Below are 22,360 nucleotides of genomic sequence, written 5' to 3'. Positions count from 1 at the left end.
CTTGTGTTGAGCTTCCCAGATTTAGAAAATGAAGCCCCAAAAAGCCATGTAAAAACGTGGCTGATCTCACAATAAAGGCAGCCCATGGTGGGGCCAATGCTTGTCAGTGGAGAACTTGAAATTCTGAGACCAATGGCCCGGCCAGGCTTTGTAATGGGAACTCCTAATCGCTCTGAAGAAGGGCACTTCCGGGGAGTTCAGCGCGCGTTAGATGCCCCCGCTGTGGGGGTGGGGGAGCAGGTGCGGGTGGATGGAGAGGTTTTCATTTTAAACAGCCAACATGCGAGCAACATACAACACGGTGAAAAAACAAGGAAGAGACTTTTGGCATTGTACAGGACTTCAATGTGTGTGTGTGTTGTTTTTTTTTTTTTACCATAACCCATTGATATATAGCCAGGCCCCCCCACCCCCCACAAAATCGCGTTAACTCGGGGGCGTGTAGCACCCCTCCCGGTGCCAGCTTGCGCTTGGATGACTTTAGCTGGGGGTGCAGGAGGGTAGATGTATCCGAGTTCCCCCCCCCCCCCCCCCCACCCCCCGCCGCCAGTACCTTCTTCGTCTGTACAGAAGCACCAAGTTTTCATTCAGCCAACGACCGACCCCCGCGTGGCCTGGTGCGCCGATTGGGTGTAATCGGTGTCTGGGTCACTGTAAAATCCGAGCGCAGGGCCCTCACCTTCCCTTCCCGTTTAACGGTTTCCAAAGTTGCCTAGAACATAAGATGGTGCATGGAACCCACGTCCCCAGAACCCCGGGGCATTCTAAAGCTCGGCCCTTATTTAAATGAGCATAGCACATAGTCCCTTTCCTTCTGTTCGGATAGACACGCGTGTTCGTGTTCGCATCCAGGCGGAGCCCGCAGAGGTTACTGTGAGGGGTGCACTATTTTCCACACGAGGGGCTGCAGATCAAGTGTGATGGCAATTAATGTTCTTTTCTAATTAAGAGGCGGGTCCAGAGTGACCCCAGAAAGTTGTCCATTCCCCCTGTTTCCACCATTCCGACCTCTGTGAGCTCCGCGGCCGCTAAAGAGGGGGTCTTCCAGTTCCAAGCGGCCCGCGAACCCGCCCGGCCCCCACTTCTGGCCCCAGCTCTCCGTTTTCCCCGCCGAAGGGCCCATTAGCTGCTAGCTGCTGGAGACTGACGTGCCTTCTTCCGATCTGAGTCATGGGGGGCGAGGGAGCCTCCAGCCCTCCCCTGCAATCAGCTCCCGCATTCCCCACTAACCCGCAGCCCGCTCCACCGCGGGTTATTCATTAAACCGACTCTTCCAATAAGCATCTTTTTTTGCGGGAGTATACAGCGCCGAGTCGGGATTAAGGTAGGGTTTTTTGGGGGGAGTGGTTGGGGGGGGGGGTCTTGCTCTAGCAGACTGGGCTCAGAGGAGCCTTTTGTGTCCAGTTTCTATTTGTGTATCACTCCCACACCTCCCCCAGACACACGCTTCCACCCTCAGCCAAAGCACCCTTCAGCTCCAGGAAGCTGGAGTCCAGTTAGTCTCCGGCCACGCCGAGAAGATGTAACTCCCCGAGGCACTCAAACGAGGCGATAGACCCTTTTCGCATTTTCGACACCGCTTTCGTGTGTGTGTAAGTTTCCCTTTTACTCTTTGTTTCGGTTTCGTGCTTTTATATCCAGTGCTCGGGGTTATTCAGAGTCAGAGGGGCGCTCGCTGGCGGTTGGGTCCCTACGGGTCCCTTCGCCGAGCCCTTATATGTTTAGCGCAAATTGGACCCCCCCCGAACCACCCCCCCGCCTCGCCACCCGCCCTCCCCCTGCCAACAGAAGCGGAGATGACAGGACACACGTTCGGCTTTTCGAAAACCCTCCAAACTTGCCAAACACGAAGCAGAGCAGTATCCTCTCTGCCAGGAGGACTCTGGCTGTATTCTTAGAACGCGGGGCGCCGTGGTTATCCAAGTAAACCATGAACTGTGATGGGTTTGGGGGGGGTCTCCCTTGCCGAACTTCATGGCTGTTCCGTGCCATTAAAAACGAGCAAGGCTTCTCTTCGCCCAATATTCTTTGGATTGTAGGGTGCAATAAAGGACCGGGTTAGATGCCCCTAAATCGCATGTTGGGGTCGCGGGCCCGAGACAGGTCCACACAGTTACCGGCGGCCCTTGCCTTGGCGCGGTGGTTATACGGTAACTAATTTACTCTGCCCCAGTCCCGTTGTCACTCGCCAGGCCCTGTGGACTCGTGGCTTTAACTCGGGCTGTCCGCAAATGCGAATGGCCAAAGGGGCTGCGGCCCGCGGGCCCTCGGGTAGGTTTAGCTGCAGTTTCGCATTTACTGTGTCAAAAGAATTCGAGGAAACAGCTAATCCCAAACAGCAAGAGATCAAAGCCACGGGCTGCGTGTGAACGTCGCTCCTTCGAACTTGGCCTTGTCGGGACATGGTGTCTCTGAGCTCTGTCGTGATGAATGCGAACCGAGTGACAGATTTGGACAGTAAATCGTCATCAGCAGCTTGTTGCAGCCATAGGTTATCGCTGGTGCCTAGGCCTACTTTTAAACTAGACATATTAACCCTCAAAATACCATACTTTATAACATAAATCACGCCCTTGTGTTACATTACATGTGAAGATTTTAAATATATGTAGTTGAAATGCTTGGGGGCTCTATCACTCGATTGCACGAACGCTTTTGTAAAGTTCCTAATTGTGTTCGGGGTCTGCTATAGTTGTGGCTAACTGCCCTCTGCAATATCTTCCCAAATAATCACTAATTACTGAAAGCTTGCCAGAACATGGGTCATGTCAGACAGAGCCACGAGTGTGCCAGTGGCTGCCTCTTCATGCATGCGCGTTCATCTAAGCACTAGGCCCAGGGCTCAAGACCAGGGTACACGTGGGTCCACGGTGTCCCCACTTTTTATAGAAGTTCCCCCCCACCTACACTTTTTAGTTCTGGCTATTAGGCACCTTGATATGCCAATTTCTGGTGACAAAACATTCAATGTGTATGTTAATGACCCCCCCCCCTCCCACTTTTTTTTAAGGAACTGACCCCTGCCTAGTTCTGGAACGCTGCTGTTGCAAACTGGTTTCAGGCCAGTCCCCACGGGTTTCCCTGCAGGCACATATCGCGCGATTTCGGATTACAAGACCTGCAGGCTAGAGAGGCACAACACACAGGCTGCCTGATGTCTTGTCATTGTTATCAACAAATCCGCCTAATTTAGCAAGTCATAATCCCCCACCCACCAAGGGGAGAGAGAAAGGTGAAATGGCCGGTTATGACTTTTATACATGAGTGGTGCCCCCCCCCCCTCCTGGCCCTGTCACCACAGGATCACGAATACGTGGGAACTGCGGCCGGATCTTCACGACATGAGCTGATAAATGCCGGCACACTTTTAAAGAAATTGCCTTTGCATGAACAAGGGGTATCTCCTTAAATATGAGAAAGGGAAATGCTTGCTTTGTTCGGCAGCTTAGTGCTGCACACTTCATTAGACTCGCTTGTTCTTCTTCTTGCTGATAGATTTTTATCCATCAGCGGTGATTTTTGGATACCGAGGCTTGAGCCTCATTACTCCATCTTCTCAGGTTGAGTGTAGACCCATGATTTGGCGTCCAAGCTCCTCCTTTTCACACCCAACACTTGCCACGAGGAACATTTCACACCAGTCCCTGACTGGGCACCCCTCTGTTGAGTGCACGCGTGGGACATTGCACACCAGTTGTTACACATCTGCAGACTTCTTGTGGCTGTTACACACCTATTCAAAGTTCGGATGCCAAGTGTCGAAGATCATTCATAAACGTTTCCCCATCTCCCAAACTTTATTTCGCCTCATTGGGCCTGATTTAGAAAGCGTTATTCAATGGCGGTGTTCCCATTGGAAGGCACTCTTGTAAATCAGGTTCACAGTTAGAACATGCCTCCAAAGAAAATGCAGAGCGTGCTGGCAAGTTTAACCTGCGCCTCTTTTGTGACAGCTGCACCGATAACACCCCCCATGCCCCCCCCGCCCCGCAACTGGCTTGCACGGCGAAGGCTTTGTCGACAATGCACACGTTTATCTGTGTAGAGTATTCTGCTGACTGGGATTATCGTAAGAAGGATCATAAACGGGGATTGACGGGCTCCTTCCAAACAGAATGTAAGAGGATGAGGTTTAAATATAATCCACTTTATTAATGTATCGGGGGTTTATTAATGGACGGGCACATAATGACATTGAAATGCCCGGCGCAGTTTTGGAGCCGCGGGAACGCTTGTAGGTCACGTGTCAGCAAAATGTGAGCGTTCTGCTGTTTTAACCTCGGCGGGGCTCACTGCCGCCGAAGGCGCCAAAGTTCACTTCACATCAAACTCTGCACCGCCAGGCCGCTGACCCCCGAAGGGCGCGGGCCCTCCCCTGCCCGTCTGCAAGGGGGCAGACTCCTGGAGAGGAGGCTGACAGGTACTTCCCACAGCTCAGCCCCTGCCCTTCAAACACCAGGGATTCGGTTTCTTGTCGGCCTGCCAATGTTGCTGCAGTTCGAGTTGAGCCGCAGCCCCGAGAGCCTCTCAGTTTGACGTGTCACTGGAGCAGCGCGGCCGCTCGCAACTTTCCTCTCGTGTCCAATCGGGTCCTCCCCGGCGGGGGTCCGACCAGGGCGACATTTTAGGTTAAGTAGCGCCGGGCACTCAGGCACTTTGCTACTCCGGGTTTATGGCTGCAGCATTTTAGTGCGTTTGTTTCAGCGGGTTGTTCGGTTACAAGCGCAGCAGAGCAACGCCTACATTACTCCACACGACCCCCTTTTTCACACTGAGCCTGCGGTGAGGCGGGGGGTGGGGTGGGTGGGGTTGCTGCCGCCGATGTGGGTTTAGTAGGCATTTCCATTTTGCGCTCAAAGATTAAAATCGATTTTACCGAATTATTCCAGGTTTACCACAGTCCGACCAGTTTTGCTTTTTGGACGGTGATTTTTTTGTTTCTATTTGCCTCATAGAAGTGTGCTATAGTGTAAACACTTTGGGAAGTTACGTAAAACTGCAAAACTATTGCCGAAATGTTAACCTAGCAGAAATGATATCGACATTAGAAAATAAACGATTCTCCCAAACACGAGCACAGCACTTCGACTGAGCTGTTCAATTATCCAATCTTGAGCATCGAAGCCCTAGTTGGGCTAGACCCCGCCCCCCACCGAAAACAATAATAACTAAGGGACTTCTTTTTACAGCCTTCCTACTTTAACAGCTCACTGCATGCATTTACAAATGATGATGACGAGTCATTTCTAAAGGTGCCGATTAGCAATGTTCCCATTTGTAACGCACTAAATAAACGTTGTGTGTTGTTTCATGTCAATAGGTGGACTGGATTACCTGCACCTACAAATCAGCACAGAGTTAAGCCACATGATGTTCGAGCAGGAAGAGATGACCTCAAAACTCAGAAACGGAAGTACGTATATTTGCTATGTGTCAAATCAAGAACTCTGCCTTTCAAGTCAACAATCAATGTATCGCGATTTCAAATCATGCTGCCCCCCTCCCCCCGCCCCCAGCGTGTAGCAGCTCTGCGACCCTGCACCCATCTCTGGCTCTTAGCACCCCACCCCCCCCACCCCGACAGGCTACCAAGGAGCTCACCATAAAACCCAGCGAGCCCCCTTTTTTGGTCGCCCCACCAGGGCCAATAAATATTTGCAGCAGCAGCACCGCGAAGCTTCCAATTGATTAGGCCGCCGCCTGATTTCCCCTGCTAGTTACTTCGTCCGAAATCTGCCATTATTTGTCTAAGCACAGCTGACCAAGCAAAACCGCGTTTTAAAGTGGCTTTATGTTTTGATAAATGCGATCTGGTTGAAAAGTATTTTTCCAGCGAATGCAGAGCTTAACAGAACATGCTGACATAATAGTTTTAATGCGTTTTGTGGGGAATGTGTGAAGCAGCAGAATAGCTTTTGTTCCTTCGTAATTGGCTGTAAAAGGAGACGGAAACATAACCATTACATATGGAAATGCGCGAGGAGAAAGCACATTCAATTTCTCTTGAATATATTAAGGCGGGCTTCTCCCTGCCTTGTTCTGTTGCCACTTGAGGTGGTTTGCAAAGGCATGGCATGGAATGTCAAAACACCAACCTTTAAACTGGGAATTTATTTGTCACGGTGTCAGAAATTTCATGAACTAAAAAAAAAGGGGAAAAAAAGCGCCTTCTTTTTGAATGTGTTGTAGCGTGTTGTTCCTGATTTGCACACACGTTTAATCATGGGAAAGCCCCACTGAAAACATGTGTGTATTAATCAGGCCCTACATGTCTTGTAAATTCACCCAGTTCTACACCTCACCGTGCACTTTCTAAATAAATATAATAATCAAAGCAATTCATCCTTATTTAGAACAAATAATAGTACAGCATATATCGTTGCTACATTGTATTTTTTAAAACTAAATATTATGTAGCGCCTCGAAGCACTTGCATATGGCACACTGTAAATCCAATCCGACCTTTAGAGGAATGTCTTTTGCAAAGTGTCCTCATGTATCGAACTATGTCCGCCTGTCATGGCGTGGGACTTGCTACATGACCCATGCGAGGAGCTGCCCAGTTAGAACGTGCTGCTTAGAATAACTGACTTTGCTTGACACTATAAAGAGCCACGCTACTTTCAATGGGGGGGGGGGGGCGATTAAAAAAAAGAAAGGCCAACGAGATTGTCTTTCGTCTGACAGCTTTATTTAGCGCCAATTTAATACGAAATAGAAATGCACCCTTGTTAGGCCGTAGAGGGAGACCTTGTAATTGGGGGTCCAGCTCCCCAATATTTCCAGCTCGATTCATTTGAGATTTCACTGAGATTCAAATTGGACGTCATGGAAACTGGCCATTATCTGATTTGTTGTTGCAAAGAAACATGCAGGGCGGTAATCCTTGAATTAAGCCGTTTTTTCTTTCTTTTCCACCGCATCCAGAGATGACCACACGCACCACTTGTACAAGAGAAGTCGGTGTCCCCTATGCCGGGCGACAATGGGCCGCCAGCCTGCCTTTCAAAGGCATCGGTTAGCTTGGAGTCAGATATTTTGATGTTTCATTTGCAAATGGGCCCCTGTGATAAGAAACGTGAGCAACCAGTGAAAACAAAGAATAAAAGGATTGCGTAATGAGGGGCTCAGGGCAATCACTTAAACCGCTGACAACCGCTAAGGGAACACTGTCGGGGCAAGGCATTCTACAAAAGTGTCACATTTGGAAACCAATGGCCAGTCCCCCTTTTGCATGTGAAAACATTTACGTTTCCAGCCGCCAGAGAGCCGCATCTGCTCGCCCTGCTCTTTTGTGCCAGCTAAACGCGCAGCGAAGGATACAGTGTGCATTTAGAAGAGGCTGGGTGGACATGTTTGATCAATTTTACTCTGCTGTTCTTTCTGAACCATACATTTCGCAGTTAACGGATATGCGTGATCTCACGACCGTCTCATTCACACGGCGTTTTCCAATGGGGGTTTTCCATTATAAAATGCTTCTATGAATTGGGCCCATAGAGAGAAGCGGTTTAAAGACTTCCCTTTCGTTTTTATGTTTCATTATCTTTATTTAAACTTTATCCAGCGCACCCGAAGTCAATAGCCTGACAATGTAACTAACCACTTGTGCATATTTCCCGATGGATAGTTAAGAAAGAATAAATCATCAGGGTTAATGGAATTGGGATGCCATGGTACGGTTCTCACAATAGTACGGTGCACCGCTAAGGACCAATGACGCTTTGCAGTCAAACTTTGTTGGCATGTTATGCAGCAGGTGAAGCTCTTTCTCTACTTGTCAGTCTGCAGTTGGCTGCTGTGCATTTTTTTTTGTGGTACTTGTCGACAACTGATTGGGGCTGAAGGGCTCCAAATGAGTTTAGTGGCAGGTCAGACTGTCAGGGGGTTCTGCGCACCCACTGGCAACGAGGAAGGGTGACAGAAACGGGAGAGTCGAAAGAGTCCCTCAAATGCGTGATTTTCACGCTGCAGGCAGAGTATGAAATATTGGAAATCAATGCCTAGGTATGTAATTTCATTCCACCATCATGTCTCCAGTTCATGGTGTTTTATATTGTGATGGATTATCAGGGGGAAATGAGTATCTAAGACTTACAAATTCGCAAGGGTCCCTAGAACCATTAAAAAAAAAAAAAGACAAAAAAAAAGGGAAAAGGGCAGTCCTGAGCAATATCAGTGATGTGCGGCCATTGACCGCTCTCCCTCTGAAATGGTGGTCTTTAGTTTGATGGACAACTGCGGAATGTTGCGCAAATGGAGTGGAATATAATGCATGTATTGGTCAGTGTCTAAAACTGCATCCTTTGATGTTTCAGGGAACACCGAGAAGGCTCCGGCAAATCGAACCACTAGGACCAAGGACTCCCACACCTGTGGCCGATGCTGCGCTGAGTTTGTTGAGTTACCCGATCTCCTGCAACACAAGAAGAACTGCACTAGGAACCAGACGACGGTTCTGATTGTGAACGAGAGCAAAGCTTCTCCACTTGGACCCTCTTCTCCCACTTCACCTGCTGGCAATAGGGATCAACGGGCAAATGGCAGTGACGTTATCACAGATCACACAGTCTGCGGTGACCTTTCCGAGCATAAGGAACTTGCCAAGGAGGAATCTATGGACGTTGAGGTCTCCAGCATCAACAGCTGCAGCAGTAATGCCCCCAATAACAGCAACAGTAGCGCTGCAAGCAGCGACAGCTCCACAAAAGGTACCTCGGCAAGTACAACTTCACTACCTCAACCAGGGGATCTAACAGCACTAGGCAACTTTTCAGTCATAAACAGCAATGTCATCATTGAAAACCTGCAAAGTACAAAGGTTGCAGTTGCACAGTTCTCGCAGGAAGCCAGATGCAAGGGGGCGCCTACAAACAGACTTGCAGTACCTGCCCTAATGGAGCAACTCTTGGCGTTACAGCAACAGCAGATACACCAGTTGCAGTTGATCGAACAAATCCGCCACCAAATACTGCTGTTGGCTTCCCAAAGTAAAGACCTGCCCACACCTCCTCCGAATGCTTCCCAAGGTGCTTTACGGACATCTGCCAACCCATTGACCACATTGAGTTCCCATTTATCACAGCAGCTGGCTGCTGCGGCAGGATTAGCTCAGAGTCTCGCCAGTCAATCTGCCAGCATTGGTGGCGCGAAACAACTGCCACCTACAAAGCTACCTCCAACCAACTCTGGCAGCACTACAATGCCATCCTCTAATGTGTCTCCTCCCAATATGAATGCATTTGTGGTAGCAGTCACTACACCACCCTCAGATAAAGCCGCATCACATTCTGGCGGGTCACAGCACAGCACTCCGCCAGTGTCTGCAACATCCTCACCAGCTTTTGCAATAAGCAGTTTATTAAGCCCTGCAACTACTCCGCTTCTACCTCAACCTCTCACCTGTAACTCAATGTTCTCCAGCCCGTTGCCCAGCATTGGGACGGCAGCAGACGACCTGAACTCCTTGTCTGCATTCGTGCAACAGAGAAAAGGCAAGCCTCCAAACGTTACTGCTTTCGAGGTGAAAAGTGCTTCCGACGAGTCCTTTTTCAAACACAAGTGCAGGTTCTGTGCTAAAGTTTTTGGGAGTGACAGTGCCTTGCAAATACATTTACGTTCCCACACTGGTGAGAGGCCGTTCAAATGCAACATATGTGGCAACCGCTTCTCAACAAAGGGCAATTTGAAAGTACATTTTCAGCGTCATAAAGAGAAATATCCTCACATTCAGATGAATCCGTACCCAGTGCCGGAACACTTGGACAATATCCCAACAAGCACTGGCATTCCCTATGGAATGTCCATACCTCCAGAGAAACCTGCCACCAGCTGGCTGGACAGTAAGCCCGTCTTGTCTACACTGTCAACAACGGTTGGTCTGCCCCTCCCTCCTACAATCCCACACTTGACACCATTTATCAAAACTGAAGAAACGTCCCCAATTTCAGATAGCCATTCGTCTATTAGCCCTCCTGGTTCTGTTAAAAGTGACTCCGAGGCGGCCGATTCAATTACCAAAAACTCAAATGGACATTTAGATGAGGCTGAGGCAGAAGCTTTACCCCCCAACCATGGCAAGGCAGAGGAAAACATGCACATGTCAAACGCATTCACACGAACAAATATCACAAGCTGCCCTTCAAGCCCTCCGGCAACAGACACAAGCACTAATAGTATTGTTGCTTTCACCAACCCACTGATCCCTCTAATGTCAGAACAGTTTATTACAAAGTTTCCCTTTGGAGGACTGTTAGATTCTGCAACACCCTCTGAAACCTCTAAATTGCAGCAACTTGTTGAAAATATTGACAAAAAGGCAAGCGACCCTAATGAGTGTATTATTTGCCATCGAGTTCTTAGTTGCCAGAGTGCATTGAAAATGCATTATCGAACACACACCGGTGAAAGGCCATTCAAGTGTAAAGTCTGTGGCCGTGCTTTCACTACGAAAGGAAATTTGAAGACCCATTACAGTGTTCATCGTGCCATGCCACCTCTGAGGGTGCAACATTCTTGCCCAATATGCCAGAAAAAGTTCACCAATGCAGTGGTGCTACAGCAGCATATCAGAATGCACATGGGCGGACAGATTCCCAATACGCCTGTGGCGGAAAGCTACCCAGAGTCCATGGAGTCGGATACCGGCTCTTTTGACGAGAAGACGCTTGATGACTTAGATTACTTTTCGGATGAAAACATGGACGACTGCCCTGATAGCAGTGTGCCAGATACTCCCAAGTCTGCTGACGCATCGCAAGATAGTCTGTCTTCTTCTCCGCTGCCTCTGGAAATGTCAAGCATCGCTGCTTTAGAAAATCAAATGAAAACGATAAATGCAGGACTCGCTGAGCAGCTACAGGCAAGCTTGAAGACTGAGGCTAATGGGTCAGTGGAAGGGGATGCACTGACCAATGATTCATCGTCGGTTGGTGAAGACATGGAAAGTCCAAGTGCCGCCAGCCCCGCTATTTCAGAGTCCACCTACTCCATGCACGCTTTGTCACCATCCAACAGCACAAACGACTATCATAAGTCTCCGCTCTGTGAAGAGAAGCAGCAAAGAACTCTATCGCATGAGTTTGCCAATGGCCTGTCTCCGGCTCCTGCTAGCGGTGGCCCGTTGGACCTGACATCAGCTCACGCAGATAAAATGGTAAAAGAAGAGTCTTTTAATATGTTGTTTCCTTTCAGAGAACGGGCTAAATTTAGAAACACCGCATGCGATATTTGTGGCAAAACATTTGCTTGTCAGAGTGCCTTGGACATTCATTATAGAAGCCATACCAAAGAAAGACCGTTTATTTGCACAGTGTGCAACCGTGGCTTTTCCACAAAGGGTAATTTGAAGCAGCATATGTTGACACATCAAATGCGAGATCTTCCATCACAACTTTTTGAGCCCAATTCTTATATTGGCACTAATCAGAACTCTTCAGTAATACCTGTTAATGCTTTGTCAGCCTTCATAAAAACTGAGGTTAATGGTTTTATGCATGGCTCTCCTCAGGACGTTAAAGAACCTCCTCCCAGCATCGCTTCATCAGGACACCTGCCACCTTCGGCCACATCACCCGTTTTATTATCCGCTCTTCCAAGAAGAACTCCTAAGCAACATTATTGCAATGCATGTGGGAAAACTTTTTCCTCCTCTAGTGCTTTGCAGATCCATGAAAGGACACACACTGGGGAAAAGCCTTTTGCCTGCACTATATGTGGAAGAGCTTTTACGACAAAAGGCAACCTAAAGGTATGTTTATTGATCCCCCCTTGCTTATGGTGCACGATACAAAATGTTGGCCTCCAGAAAATGTCCGCTGATTTTCACCAGAAAGCAAGCCTGAATTTGTCCAAGGCAGTGGGTGGCAACATTCAATACAAATACTTGCAATTGAAAAGGTAGAGCGATGGAGGGTTTTGCATCATAGTTTTTATTAAAACGTTGGTACTTTGGTGCTTTAACTCAGACTAAAAGAAGGATCTTTATTTCATGAATCAAACTGTGCTGTGATAAAGAAAAAATATATGTTTGCGTACTAGGTACAAATTCCCTGTAGGCCCCTAGAATAATGGTTCACAATGACTTCTGTCATCTTTGCTTCTCTCACACAGGGATTGTGTTACCATGATCCATTCCACGATCGCACCTACTCAGCTTACACCGGCTAGCAGCGAGTATGGAAATACACTTAGCCTAGTCCTCCAAGAAAAAAGTTGCTGATCTGAGTTAAAACAGAATCTGAATGCTGCCGCTCGTTCCCCACTCATCTCCTGACCAGGTCCATCAGACGGGATCGTATATCGTGAGCGTTTTAGGGCTTTCAAATTCAAACCAAGACACTCTGCCCGATGCAGAAGACTTTTTTCCATCTTGCCTTCCAATGCCTGAGTAACAAATTGGCATGATCCCAACCTTCGTGGTTCTTAATATCCGAAGCTGGTTTCTTTGGCAGGTTTGCTGATTTATAAAAATATGTTTGGCAGTAGATATTTCAATTACAAAGCCGAATCCATGGATTGTTATCCTTGATGAGAATGAGGATCAAATTAAACCTGTCCTTTGTACAACACTTAAGAGAGTTGACTTTTCAAAATTCCCCCATTGAACACCATGCAGAAGAATCTCCAATTGGTTGAGCTGTGGAGGGACCCTAGATCCCAGTGGCTGCCAATCAGCTGCATTCTGGTAAAATTCTTCCAAGACAAGTTAATTCTTGAAAGAAGCAGTGAACTATTTACTGCCATAGACCAAATAGTCTCTTTAACCTTCCAAAGGCCGGTGCAAGGATTTATGCAGGCTCAGGAGAAGTGCCATTGTGTCCCCACCTTCCTTGAAGTGGGTGCAGCTTTGCTGTTTTTAGGGTCAGTTTGGTACACACTTGGTGTTTTGCAGGTGGTTTCCTATGATGCCCCTTTAAATTAAATTCTTAGAGAACCAATCAGGCCACCGCCCTGGTCTGCTACCTTTCATTTACGTTGTCAAATACTTCGCTTTTTTTTAAGGTATAGTTGTATCACCATGAATGTGATCGTTTGCCTGTTGGTCTGGTGTCAGCCATCACACTGCTGTCTTCAATGCACATCTCAAATGGCTAATTAGTAAGCACTCCAAGACAGAAAACAGCATGCAGGCATTCTGAGCAGTCTTTGAAATTCCAGCCCCTTACTAGACTCACAAATACACATGTGCTCCACGCCCTAGTAGGACACTAACTCCATGAGCACTTCTGTGGAGTGTTTTCCATGTTTCTTCTTAACAGAGCCAGGGTTCAAAATTATTGGGGGTGAGGGGGAACTATTTAGCTCCTACTCCTTCAAAAAGCCTGGTTAGCTTGAAACCAAGAACTACCAGGAGCTACTTTTGGCTTCCTAGGCTATCTGATGCCGAACAGACACACCTATGCGAATTTAACTCTGTGCATTTGGGACAGTTTATAAATACGCATTATTACATATTTATACAGCATTTGAAGCATATGGGGCCATAAATAATCAATCTTGATTTCGAGCTCTGTGAGAGAATGCTACCCCGTGTCTAGCTCTGCAACAATTAAGTTGGTTGTCAGGACAAGCATAGATTATGCATAGTTTGCTTCTGTTCACCCAATCACCCAACAAACATTATACATGGATATCTTGTTACATTAACTGTAAAATGCATATGTACCCCTTGTTCAGGTATGACCAAGGAGTCCATATGACTTAACAATGCAAAGCACAACCTCTGTGTAACGATTTCTGGTTGAATAATGTGTACTACAACCTCAACGCAAATCTTGCTCCAGAATGCAACATACAGTGAGATGTGTGCAGTGAGCCAATATAATTATTGCGTGCTGAAACACTTGTGTATGGGCATACACATCATATATCATATTATTGGATCCCCTGTCTGTCGGCTCCCTCTTGCCCTTCTATTTCCCCCTTCCAAATCTTTGGGCGCTTTCCACGGAGAGAGGTTCAGTGCCATGGATGCTTCATCAGCAGCAGCGCTCTCACCACGCATGGCTTCAGCTGGTAGCCTTTCGGTGTCTTCTCTTCCACGCGTGTCACTCCTGGTTCACAGCTCAATCACATCTGCAGCATAATACGAATGAGGCAGAACACTAAACGATCTGTATGTATTGGAGCAAATCACAAACGCCCCCATCATGCATTTCAACAAATACGGAACGTTCATAAAAGTTCCTCATTGTTTGATATCCCACCTTCCATGAAAGCATTAATTGGCGAATTTGCTACAATCCCTTTGTCTGTGTGTACCGTTTCCCCGTAACACCATCGAATCTTGGGCAACTTGAGTGCCATTAACAACACTTAAATATTTGACCCTAAGCGAAACTAAGCAGAGCACACGAATATAGAGTGCAGCGTCTTCAAGAAAACCAGTATACACGAAAGGCAGGGTTTCACTAAAAAAATTACGAGTTTATTTACACGTAGTAAAACGATTATGGGGGATAGTTTCACTATTGCATTTAGAGGGATCATTCACAACTTGTATCTCTATTGAGCCTAGTTTGCAGGCCACGATTTACATACATACATCTCTCACACCGAGAATTAGGCTTCAGACCCTCCTCTAGCGGTGCCATCTTTGAGTCACAACCTACATTTCATTTTCCTGAAGGGGAGTGGTTTCCATTAACATCTGTATGCCAATATAATATTGTAAATCGGCAATTTTAGTGCTCACTCGCCAGATAGGCGTCTTGACAATGTCCAATGCCGACTGCACTACAACTGTGGAATTCTAGATTAAGCTAGAGCTTGGCAAATAAAAAGGCTGTGAATGATTTCTGATCTGGGCATGACCTTGCAGGTGTCATGGTGACTCTTGGAGAGAATTGCCCAGAGAATACACTTCTACCATCCCCCCCACAGTTGCAGAAGGAATCACCAAAAGTCTCAATCTAGCTGAGTGCAGGTGTCAAGTAGGAATATAAGATCGAATCTTTTTGGCGATAAACGTTTACACTGTCTGCTTGAAAGACTATGAAGGGTATCCTAAACAGAATCCTACTGCTGACCCGGAGGACAGAGAAGGCTCCTGGGTGCCAGGGTTTTATGGGTCCATCTGTGTAGTTGCATCTAGACGTGAGCAGCAGCTTTTTGACTAAGATGGATGCAGAGCTGAAATACAGTAGTTCAAGGGTCTGCAATCTTTCACACTCCAGATGTTTTGGATTGCAACTTCCTTCATCTCTTAAGATAGCAGTCAATGGTGAGAGAACATTGCAGAAGTAGTCCAAAACATCTGGAGAGGTGCAGGTGGCAGACACCTAGAGTAGTCTAATTAAGCGGGTACAGGCATTAGCCAATGAATGAAAGGGAAGAGATATTGGATGAGTCAGAATATAATCATCGGATAGAAAAAGCTTTTCGTAACTGCCTTTATCTGAGTATCACCATGCGGATTGTCACCTAAAGTGAGCACCCAAATTATGTACATACAAAATGCCACCATCTTTCAAAAATCTTGCACTTTGGTAATGTTCAGCCTACACGTTTTCAGAATTCTGGGCCCCATTTTGTTGACAATGATTCACTGGCCTGTGCCAGGTATCACATGGATATTTTTGTGTGCAACATATGTTATGTGTAGCAAAACAGCCATCATGGTCACTCATGAAATCAACCCCTGGTAGCCTTCATTCACAAGTAATTTTTGTTCATTTTCTTGGGCCCATGTGCAGCTCAGAGCTGTAGTATTTGTCCCCTCGACGCTCCTGGACCAGCACTGTGCTGGGCCTGAGAAAATAGCTTTTGTGGCGCAAACGAGTGTAAATAGTATACCAATGTTACTTGTGTATTTGCTTTCTGGTCCACAAAGAATTGAGGTCATAAGTGTTGAATTTGAACCTCAAGGCTTAGAAATATTTGCAACAATTTGACATTGCTTGCGTTATTCAAATCAAAGTAATCATCACTGCCTCACAATCTAACATATACCACAACATTCCAATCCAATAGTAAATTCAGCATAAAAATCAGGAGGATTCACAAAAAGTTTTTCCGACTAAAGTGTTTCCACGGGGCCCACAGGTAAGGAAAACAAATAAGTGAGGCATTGGATAATATGTACCAAAGAGAGAAATGACGCACCCATTCCATTTTCCCCACAACAGATAATTTGTATTTGTTGGGCATTCTGAGGGTGCAGAAAAGGGATCCTGGAGCCCCTCCCACAATCACAAGGTGATGCCCTCGGGTATTCACTTCCCTGCATCACTGTCTCCTGCAACTAGTGGCAGGCCAGGCACAGGGAATGCACAAATGAGAGAAGTCTATTGAGACCCCTGTCCTGCACGCCGAGCCCCAAAAAGAAATGTGAATACACAGCAGGAGTGTCAAAAATATACGTTTATAGTTCCACCTGCGAAGTAGTGGTGGGCATTTAAAGAAGACACTTCAAGTGAGGGCTCTTTAAGACCCATCACCTGGGATGCACAGCCATTACACATGAATGTGGAGTGCTCACAGTGTTGGATGACAGTGAGGAACTTACACTCCCAGCCTGGCCCTCCAATTGCATGGATGTCTCCCTTTGTAAATAGGGGTAACTATGTTCGCCTTGCTGGTCGCAAACCCAATGAGCAATTTGCTCACTGCATCCTGTTTCCAATACGTATGTGAGTCCGTTCCATTGTGTTATATGCATTTCATCCCACTCAATTGGTCTTCCTGTTAGCAAACGACTTGATGTTTATGAAATGCTTCACATATTGCCCTCTGGCCAGGCCTCTATGGCTGTCCATACCATAATTCAGTCAGTTCATTCTACTAAATCCGCGAGTCAATTCTGGAATGTGTCAAACACACAATTACTTGACCATTCATGGAGGTACACCGTTCATAGAAATACAAGATGTTGGTGATTTAGGGTGTCCCCTATCATTTAAAAAGCTCAAAATTCAAATCACACTTACCATCACTATCAAATCCCCTCAGGGATAAAATTGCCTATATGAGGTACAACAGTTGGGAGCGTGCTTCTAACCAGAGGCTGGTATGGCTAGTAAGCTAACACATATCGCTGATGTCTAGATGAGGGTAGACCGAGTATAAGTTGCTCTGTCAGACCTCAGTCAGAAAGGAGCAAAAGCCGTCTTCAGATGGGTGTAGATGTGTTCCAGACATTGCGTTCTTGACCGCGTGAGGGCTGCAGCGCACAATATGAAAGAGTTGCAGATAGTGCAGCGGTTGGCTTCCATGCCTTGCATTGTTCTTGCTTTTTCTGCAGGGCATGAAGCATACCAGTGCGGTCTCTGGCAGGGCATTGTTCCCCTCCCGGCAAACGACTTGTGTCTGCTTGAGACCTTTGCTAGTGCAACTTGCTTGTCAAGTGCAGTGCAGCAGTCCAGGAAGTTCTAAATGCCCCGGTGCAGCCACACCAGCCACATTGCAGAACTCTTATCTCGGGGACAAGTGCATTTCATTATGCCAGAAATGGCCTGAGTTGCGCCAGAAGTCCTGCAACGGTTAATTCATGCATCTGATTGCATTTTACATTAGTTTTAATGTCAGCCAAAAGCAAGGATGCCAGAACATTCCTCGAAATCCTCGTTTGCTAAGTGATTGCCCAATATCAGGAGAAGGGGGGACAGGAGCCTCGCTGATTAGGGTCCTCATGGTTTACCTACACGCAAGACACTTGAACAAAAGAGCGACATTGTTTGATACTCTTGTTTTTTTCTTTTCTTCAGGCAGTTATTAATTGGCATTCGAAAGGGCCAGGCCCAGGGTTGACCTCTCTCTCTCCCGTCGTGGAGCTGCCCTTTTGTCGGCGTCCAAATTGCCATAAGTATGCCCTCCAAGAGGCGCATAATCAGGGCGATGTGTAAACCCCAGGCCTTCATGCTCGGGGATGGAAGATGCTGAGCTTAGCAGTGATCTGCTCTGATCTCTGGACACACTGACCTCATGCGTAGATTTAGAATTATTCACGTGCAACGTGTTGCAGATGTGCAGGCACTAGTTAAAAGTAGAATGAAGGTATCGAGATATCCGCACACATATCTGGCTGACTAGATGTGTGTGAACATGTTAAAACTACGGGAACATTCGTTTTTTTTATGGATGCCCACCTCTACCCTGACCTGCACTGTTTCTCAGTGCATGGATGTAGCATGCATGCAACACATGTGCTGAAGTTTAATTGAAATCTGTGGCAAACAAGAAGGTTCATACACAAGTAAGCAACATTAGAATGTCATGGAGAGCAGAGCAGAGCAGGTCTTCTCTCAGGGAAAGCGGTGCAAGTGCAGGGATTCTGCTGGGGAAGCAGCCAAGCCTTAATATTCCCCCTAACAGTTCACCACTGCTGGACAGGTTGCATGTTACTAGAGGCTACGAGCAGATTCATTTCGTACATCGCGCTTCGTGCTGAAGCCGTTCTGTTTCTATGCACTATAGCACTGACCGTTATTATCCAAATGAATAGTGCTTGAAAGAATCAAGGGTGCTTAAGTCATATAAGGATTCGAATTTACAAAATGCAGGCCCACGTCATGGCCGTGAGATATACTGCCCCAAGGAGACCTTGGTGGCTACCTTATCTGGAACATGACAGTCCGCATGCAAAATATCTCTCTTTTTTGACACTGCTACTGTGTTGTGCCATTACCTATCACTAGCCTCGGGCTGAGTGTGGCAAGACATTGCCACTCCGCCCATCTGAAATTCGGAGAAAGGCTTTACTCTGTTCCCAAGAGTCATACACAGACTGACACCCCCACCAACAGATGGAGTGCCTTGATTTTAGTCGTTTTTGGCAAGACATGGAAAATACATTGACACAAAGTATGGCTCTGATACGATTGCGTCCCCAAAAACACACATTGCAGTGTCTTTGTCATTGTTGTCTTGCCCCTGATTGAGAAAAGGTTATTCCAGTTTCAGTATCTCACTCTGGACCCGCAGTACCCCTGGGGGCCCCTCTAGGCTCACTATCAGGCACACCTGATTGCCATGATTGCGACTTGTGCAGCATAAGCACATAGAACGATACTGTATGGAAACATCTCCCACGGCCTTGGTTATAATTCTGCAAGGCTGATCAAACGTTATTGTGCGTGTTTGGTGGGATAGAAAGAGTTGGAGGGGTTACCTTTGGGCATAAATTAACTATTTAAGTGCCCATGCAGGGCTCCCTTTTAGATTAAATTCTAATAAGTGAGGGACATTTGGCTAGACTTGTATATGTGAAGACATCCTCGTTTCCTCTGTTGGAAGAGTCCATCCCTTCCCAACGTGATCAATGTTTTAAAATAAAAATGGCAGCAGGCAGAAGAAGTGAGCGTAGCAGAATATATACTTGCAGCAAGGGTTTGCATCCTTGCAATGTGGTTGCTGTATTGTGTATGTGTTTCAACGAAATGTTACACCTCAGGAGTGAATGAAGGGTTTTGGTGCATTACTTTATTTATTTATTAGCATTTTGAAAGCGCTCACACAGGCGTTGTTACAGGAATTGTTAGTTTTAGTTGCATAGTTGTTTTGTCTTAGTTGCGTATTTATACCGCTCTTAAATACCCAGGGGTTTCTAAGAACGGACCCGGGGAGCGAACCTGTGTTGCTTCATGTCGTCTTGCTTCCAAGGCGAGCACGTTGCCGCTGAGCTATCCTAAATCTATAGGGCCCGATTCATGGATTTTTTGCACGGTTCAAAGTGACTGCGCTGCTGAAAAGTGATTTTGCACTGCAGACACAAACCCTGATTCATGGAACTGTGCAAAGTGTATTTTTGCAGTGCAAAGTCAGCGCAAAGTATTTTTTGCAGTACACAATGAACTCTGCACTCACTTTGCAGTGCAAAAATACATTTTGCACAGTTCCACTAATCAGGGTTTGTGTCGGCAGTGCAAAGTCACTTTTCAGCAGTGCAAAGTCACTTTGTAACCGTGCAAAAAATTCCATGAATCGGTCCCATAGATTTTTAAGTTACAAATTATCCTGCTATGTAGGTTAATCTGTCCATTCTACTCATCGCTCTCTGGTGTCTCCAACAGAGGAGAAGCGCAGGGTCCCGTTTTTGTCCGAAATGCAGTCTGGGCCGATACTAAGGGAGGAGAAGGGTCGCCACAGTGGCATTTCAGTTGGGGGCAGCATGACTCCTGCTTTGGTCCTGAGAGTATTGGGTTTTATTGATAAAATGCCATGGGACGGCCTGTCAGAGGAAGAGTCACAGGCAGGGTTCAGTCTCTCCAGCATGCTCTGGAGTAGTGGGGGAGGAAGCATGTGCTGACCAGCAGTTGCAAGCACGTTAAGTTGCTCTCCACTGTACTCAGCCATCCATAGATGGCAACCCCTTTATGCCCCAGAGATTACGGCCTTCCAGTAGTTGGCTTGTGTGTGTGGCATGTGCACCTCATATTCCAGTTCAGCTGATGACACCTGATTGGCGAGCAGTCTCCCAAGTGTCCTCCATTTTATTTTTATTACATGAAGAATTATGTGGCGGGTGTCCCTGAAATTACGTTTCCAACCCCAGCCCGACTCCCACGGAAGGAGAGCAATATGGTCATTTTCTGATTCAATGCCTGCTTGTATAATGCCCTGCATCGTGAGTAGTGGATGGATGCGTGCTTCAACCCCCCCAGCCGAAGTACGCCAGTCACTGTTTGAACTTAATCTGTGTGCTTTGAAGGAGTTATAATCAACCTAACAGAATTAAGAGGCATATATATAGTAACTAAGAGAGTATGCTTAGCATATGCCCCCGAAAAACGCATAATGCCAGGCCCAGCAGCTGTTCACATGCTGAAGGCTAAGTGTCTGCTGGTTGTGCATTGGTGCCTTACTGGTTGCCAGTAGCTAACACACTACGGTTCCTAGGTGCGTACAGAACTTATTAGAAAGCAATCATTTTTGCAAACCAGCAATTTACTAACGTACTGCCGTTCTACTGTTCAGAGATAATGACCCCCTCCAGTCTGGTCCCCAGGGCCATACTGTATGGTCATTCTAAAAACGCTGCCACTTGTACCAAATTCCACAATATTGCCAACAAGTTCAACTTTCCAAGTGGTACTTTTTAGGAAATCCATTTGGTACAATTGTGAATCTTCCTGCACAACATCCACCCATCAAACTGTGGTGACTGTTTTTTCTCACATCAGACTCTGTGACCTTTCCCACTGCTGTATGTTACCATCCTACAGGAACAAACGCCATCATTATGAATTATGAGGTGTCCTCTCTATGTTTGGACTTCCGCAATGGGATCACAATTCTGACTACTCCAGCACTTATTTGATGATTTCATTCCTTCTGGAAAAAAAGTCATTCTTATAAGGTATCAAAGCACAGGCACTCAGTGAGGCAGAAATCGATCATTCACCAGTAAAAGCTGCTTTGGGTGAATTCAGGTGTATCATTTTGGGTTGTCAGAAGATTCCATTCCAATCGATATGGACTTCCTGGCAACACATATGCCTTTGAGGTACTCCGCTACCCAATGGTCTGTCCCCAGAACCCACCAAAGGGGGAAATGAAGTAGGCAGAGATACCAATGCTTTGGGGCACTGCCCTGCCAAGAAGAACCGGCAAGAATGACATGGCAAGTACTTCGCATTATGTGGCGCAGTAACTGATGAAAGGTGCCATTTAGGGGACCCCTATGCTTGCAAATGGGACATCTGCAAGTCCCAGCATGGTGCCTCCCATTTATATGCTCTACTGAGATGTGGCGATGTGCGTATTTTGGAATCTTTTGTCCCTTACCTGTCCATTTCATCAGGTCAGTGTAATGTGATGCCATCTCGCGGATGATAACAGGAGTATTTGTCATGTGTGTATAATTCCTGAGATGGCATCATCCGTCAATGGGCACACAATGCGACTTCCGAAATGATTAGGGTAACATGGTGCCAGTTCAATGTTTACTGTGGCTTTCTTCAAAGGTACCACTGGAAAGTGGGAGTAAAAGTTGGTTGTATGCATGGGTAGTTCTGGGTTCTATGTGTATATGTGTATATGTGTATATGTAAGTTCATTTTCCCAGCGGGTTCCTCTCCTAAAACCAATCAGCTGATTCCCACTGGCCAACACTTGCAAGTATTTCACCATCCGATCTCCTGTGGGACTGTTGTTTCTTTATTTCTTTGAAAGATATAATTTAATGGGTCTGAGTTCACCATCCCTCAACCACCATCTCTTTCGGGCTTTTCTATTTTATTCACACCCACTTTGGTTTCCTTGTGTTCATTGTCCACCCTGTGCCCCTCTTCTCTGACCACCTTATTCCCATTCTCCATTTTCTTCAGTGCTTTTTTTCTTGAAAATGGATTCTTTTCCTTCTATATGTTAAGTGTTACGTGGGGTCATTCTGTAACCCCGTATTCTTTTCCTATGCTTCTCC

General features: G+C 46.6%; 1 protein-coding gene across 9 annotated transcripts in view; it reads left to right on the top strand.

Moving 5' to 3' along the window:
* Positions 1 to 22,360, top strand: part of SALL1 (spalt like transcription factor 1) — a 45,010-nt gene that overhangs the window by 4,137 nt on the left and 18,513 nt on the right. For 3 of the 9 annotated variants that reach the window (XM_069639495.1, XM_069639504.1, XM_069639507.1), the window contains exons 2-3: positions 5,321 to 5,413; positions 8,319 to 11,749. In XM_069639495.1, coding sequence (XP_069495596.1) covers positions 5,321 to 5,413; positions 8,319 to 11,749 — 3,524 coding nt within the window. Of the gene's footprint in view, positions 1 to 653; positions 1,325 to 1,424; positions 1,593 to 4,167; positions 4,421 to 4,469; positions 4,629 to 5,320; positions 5,414 to 8,318; positions 11,750 to 22,360 lie in introns of those variants that run through there. The other 6 variants (XM_069639508.1, XM_069639498.1, XM_069639502.1 and 3 more) reach the window with 6 other exon arrangements.

This window comes from Ambystoma mexicanum, chromosome 1q (assembly GCF_040938575.1).
Source record: "Ambystoma mexicanum isolate Mex_15411 chromosome 1q, UKY_AmexF1_1, whole genome shotgun sequence".
In the NCBI taxonomy this organism is placed as follows: Eukaryota; Metazoa; Chordata; class Amphibia; order Caudata; family Ambystomatidae; genus Ambystoma; species Ambystoma mexicanum.
This window is presented reverse-complemented; position numbering and strand designations above follow the sequence as displayed.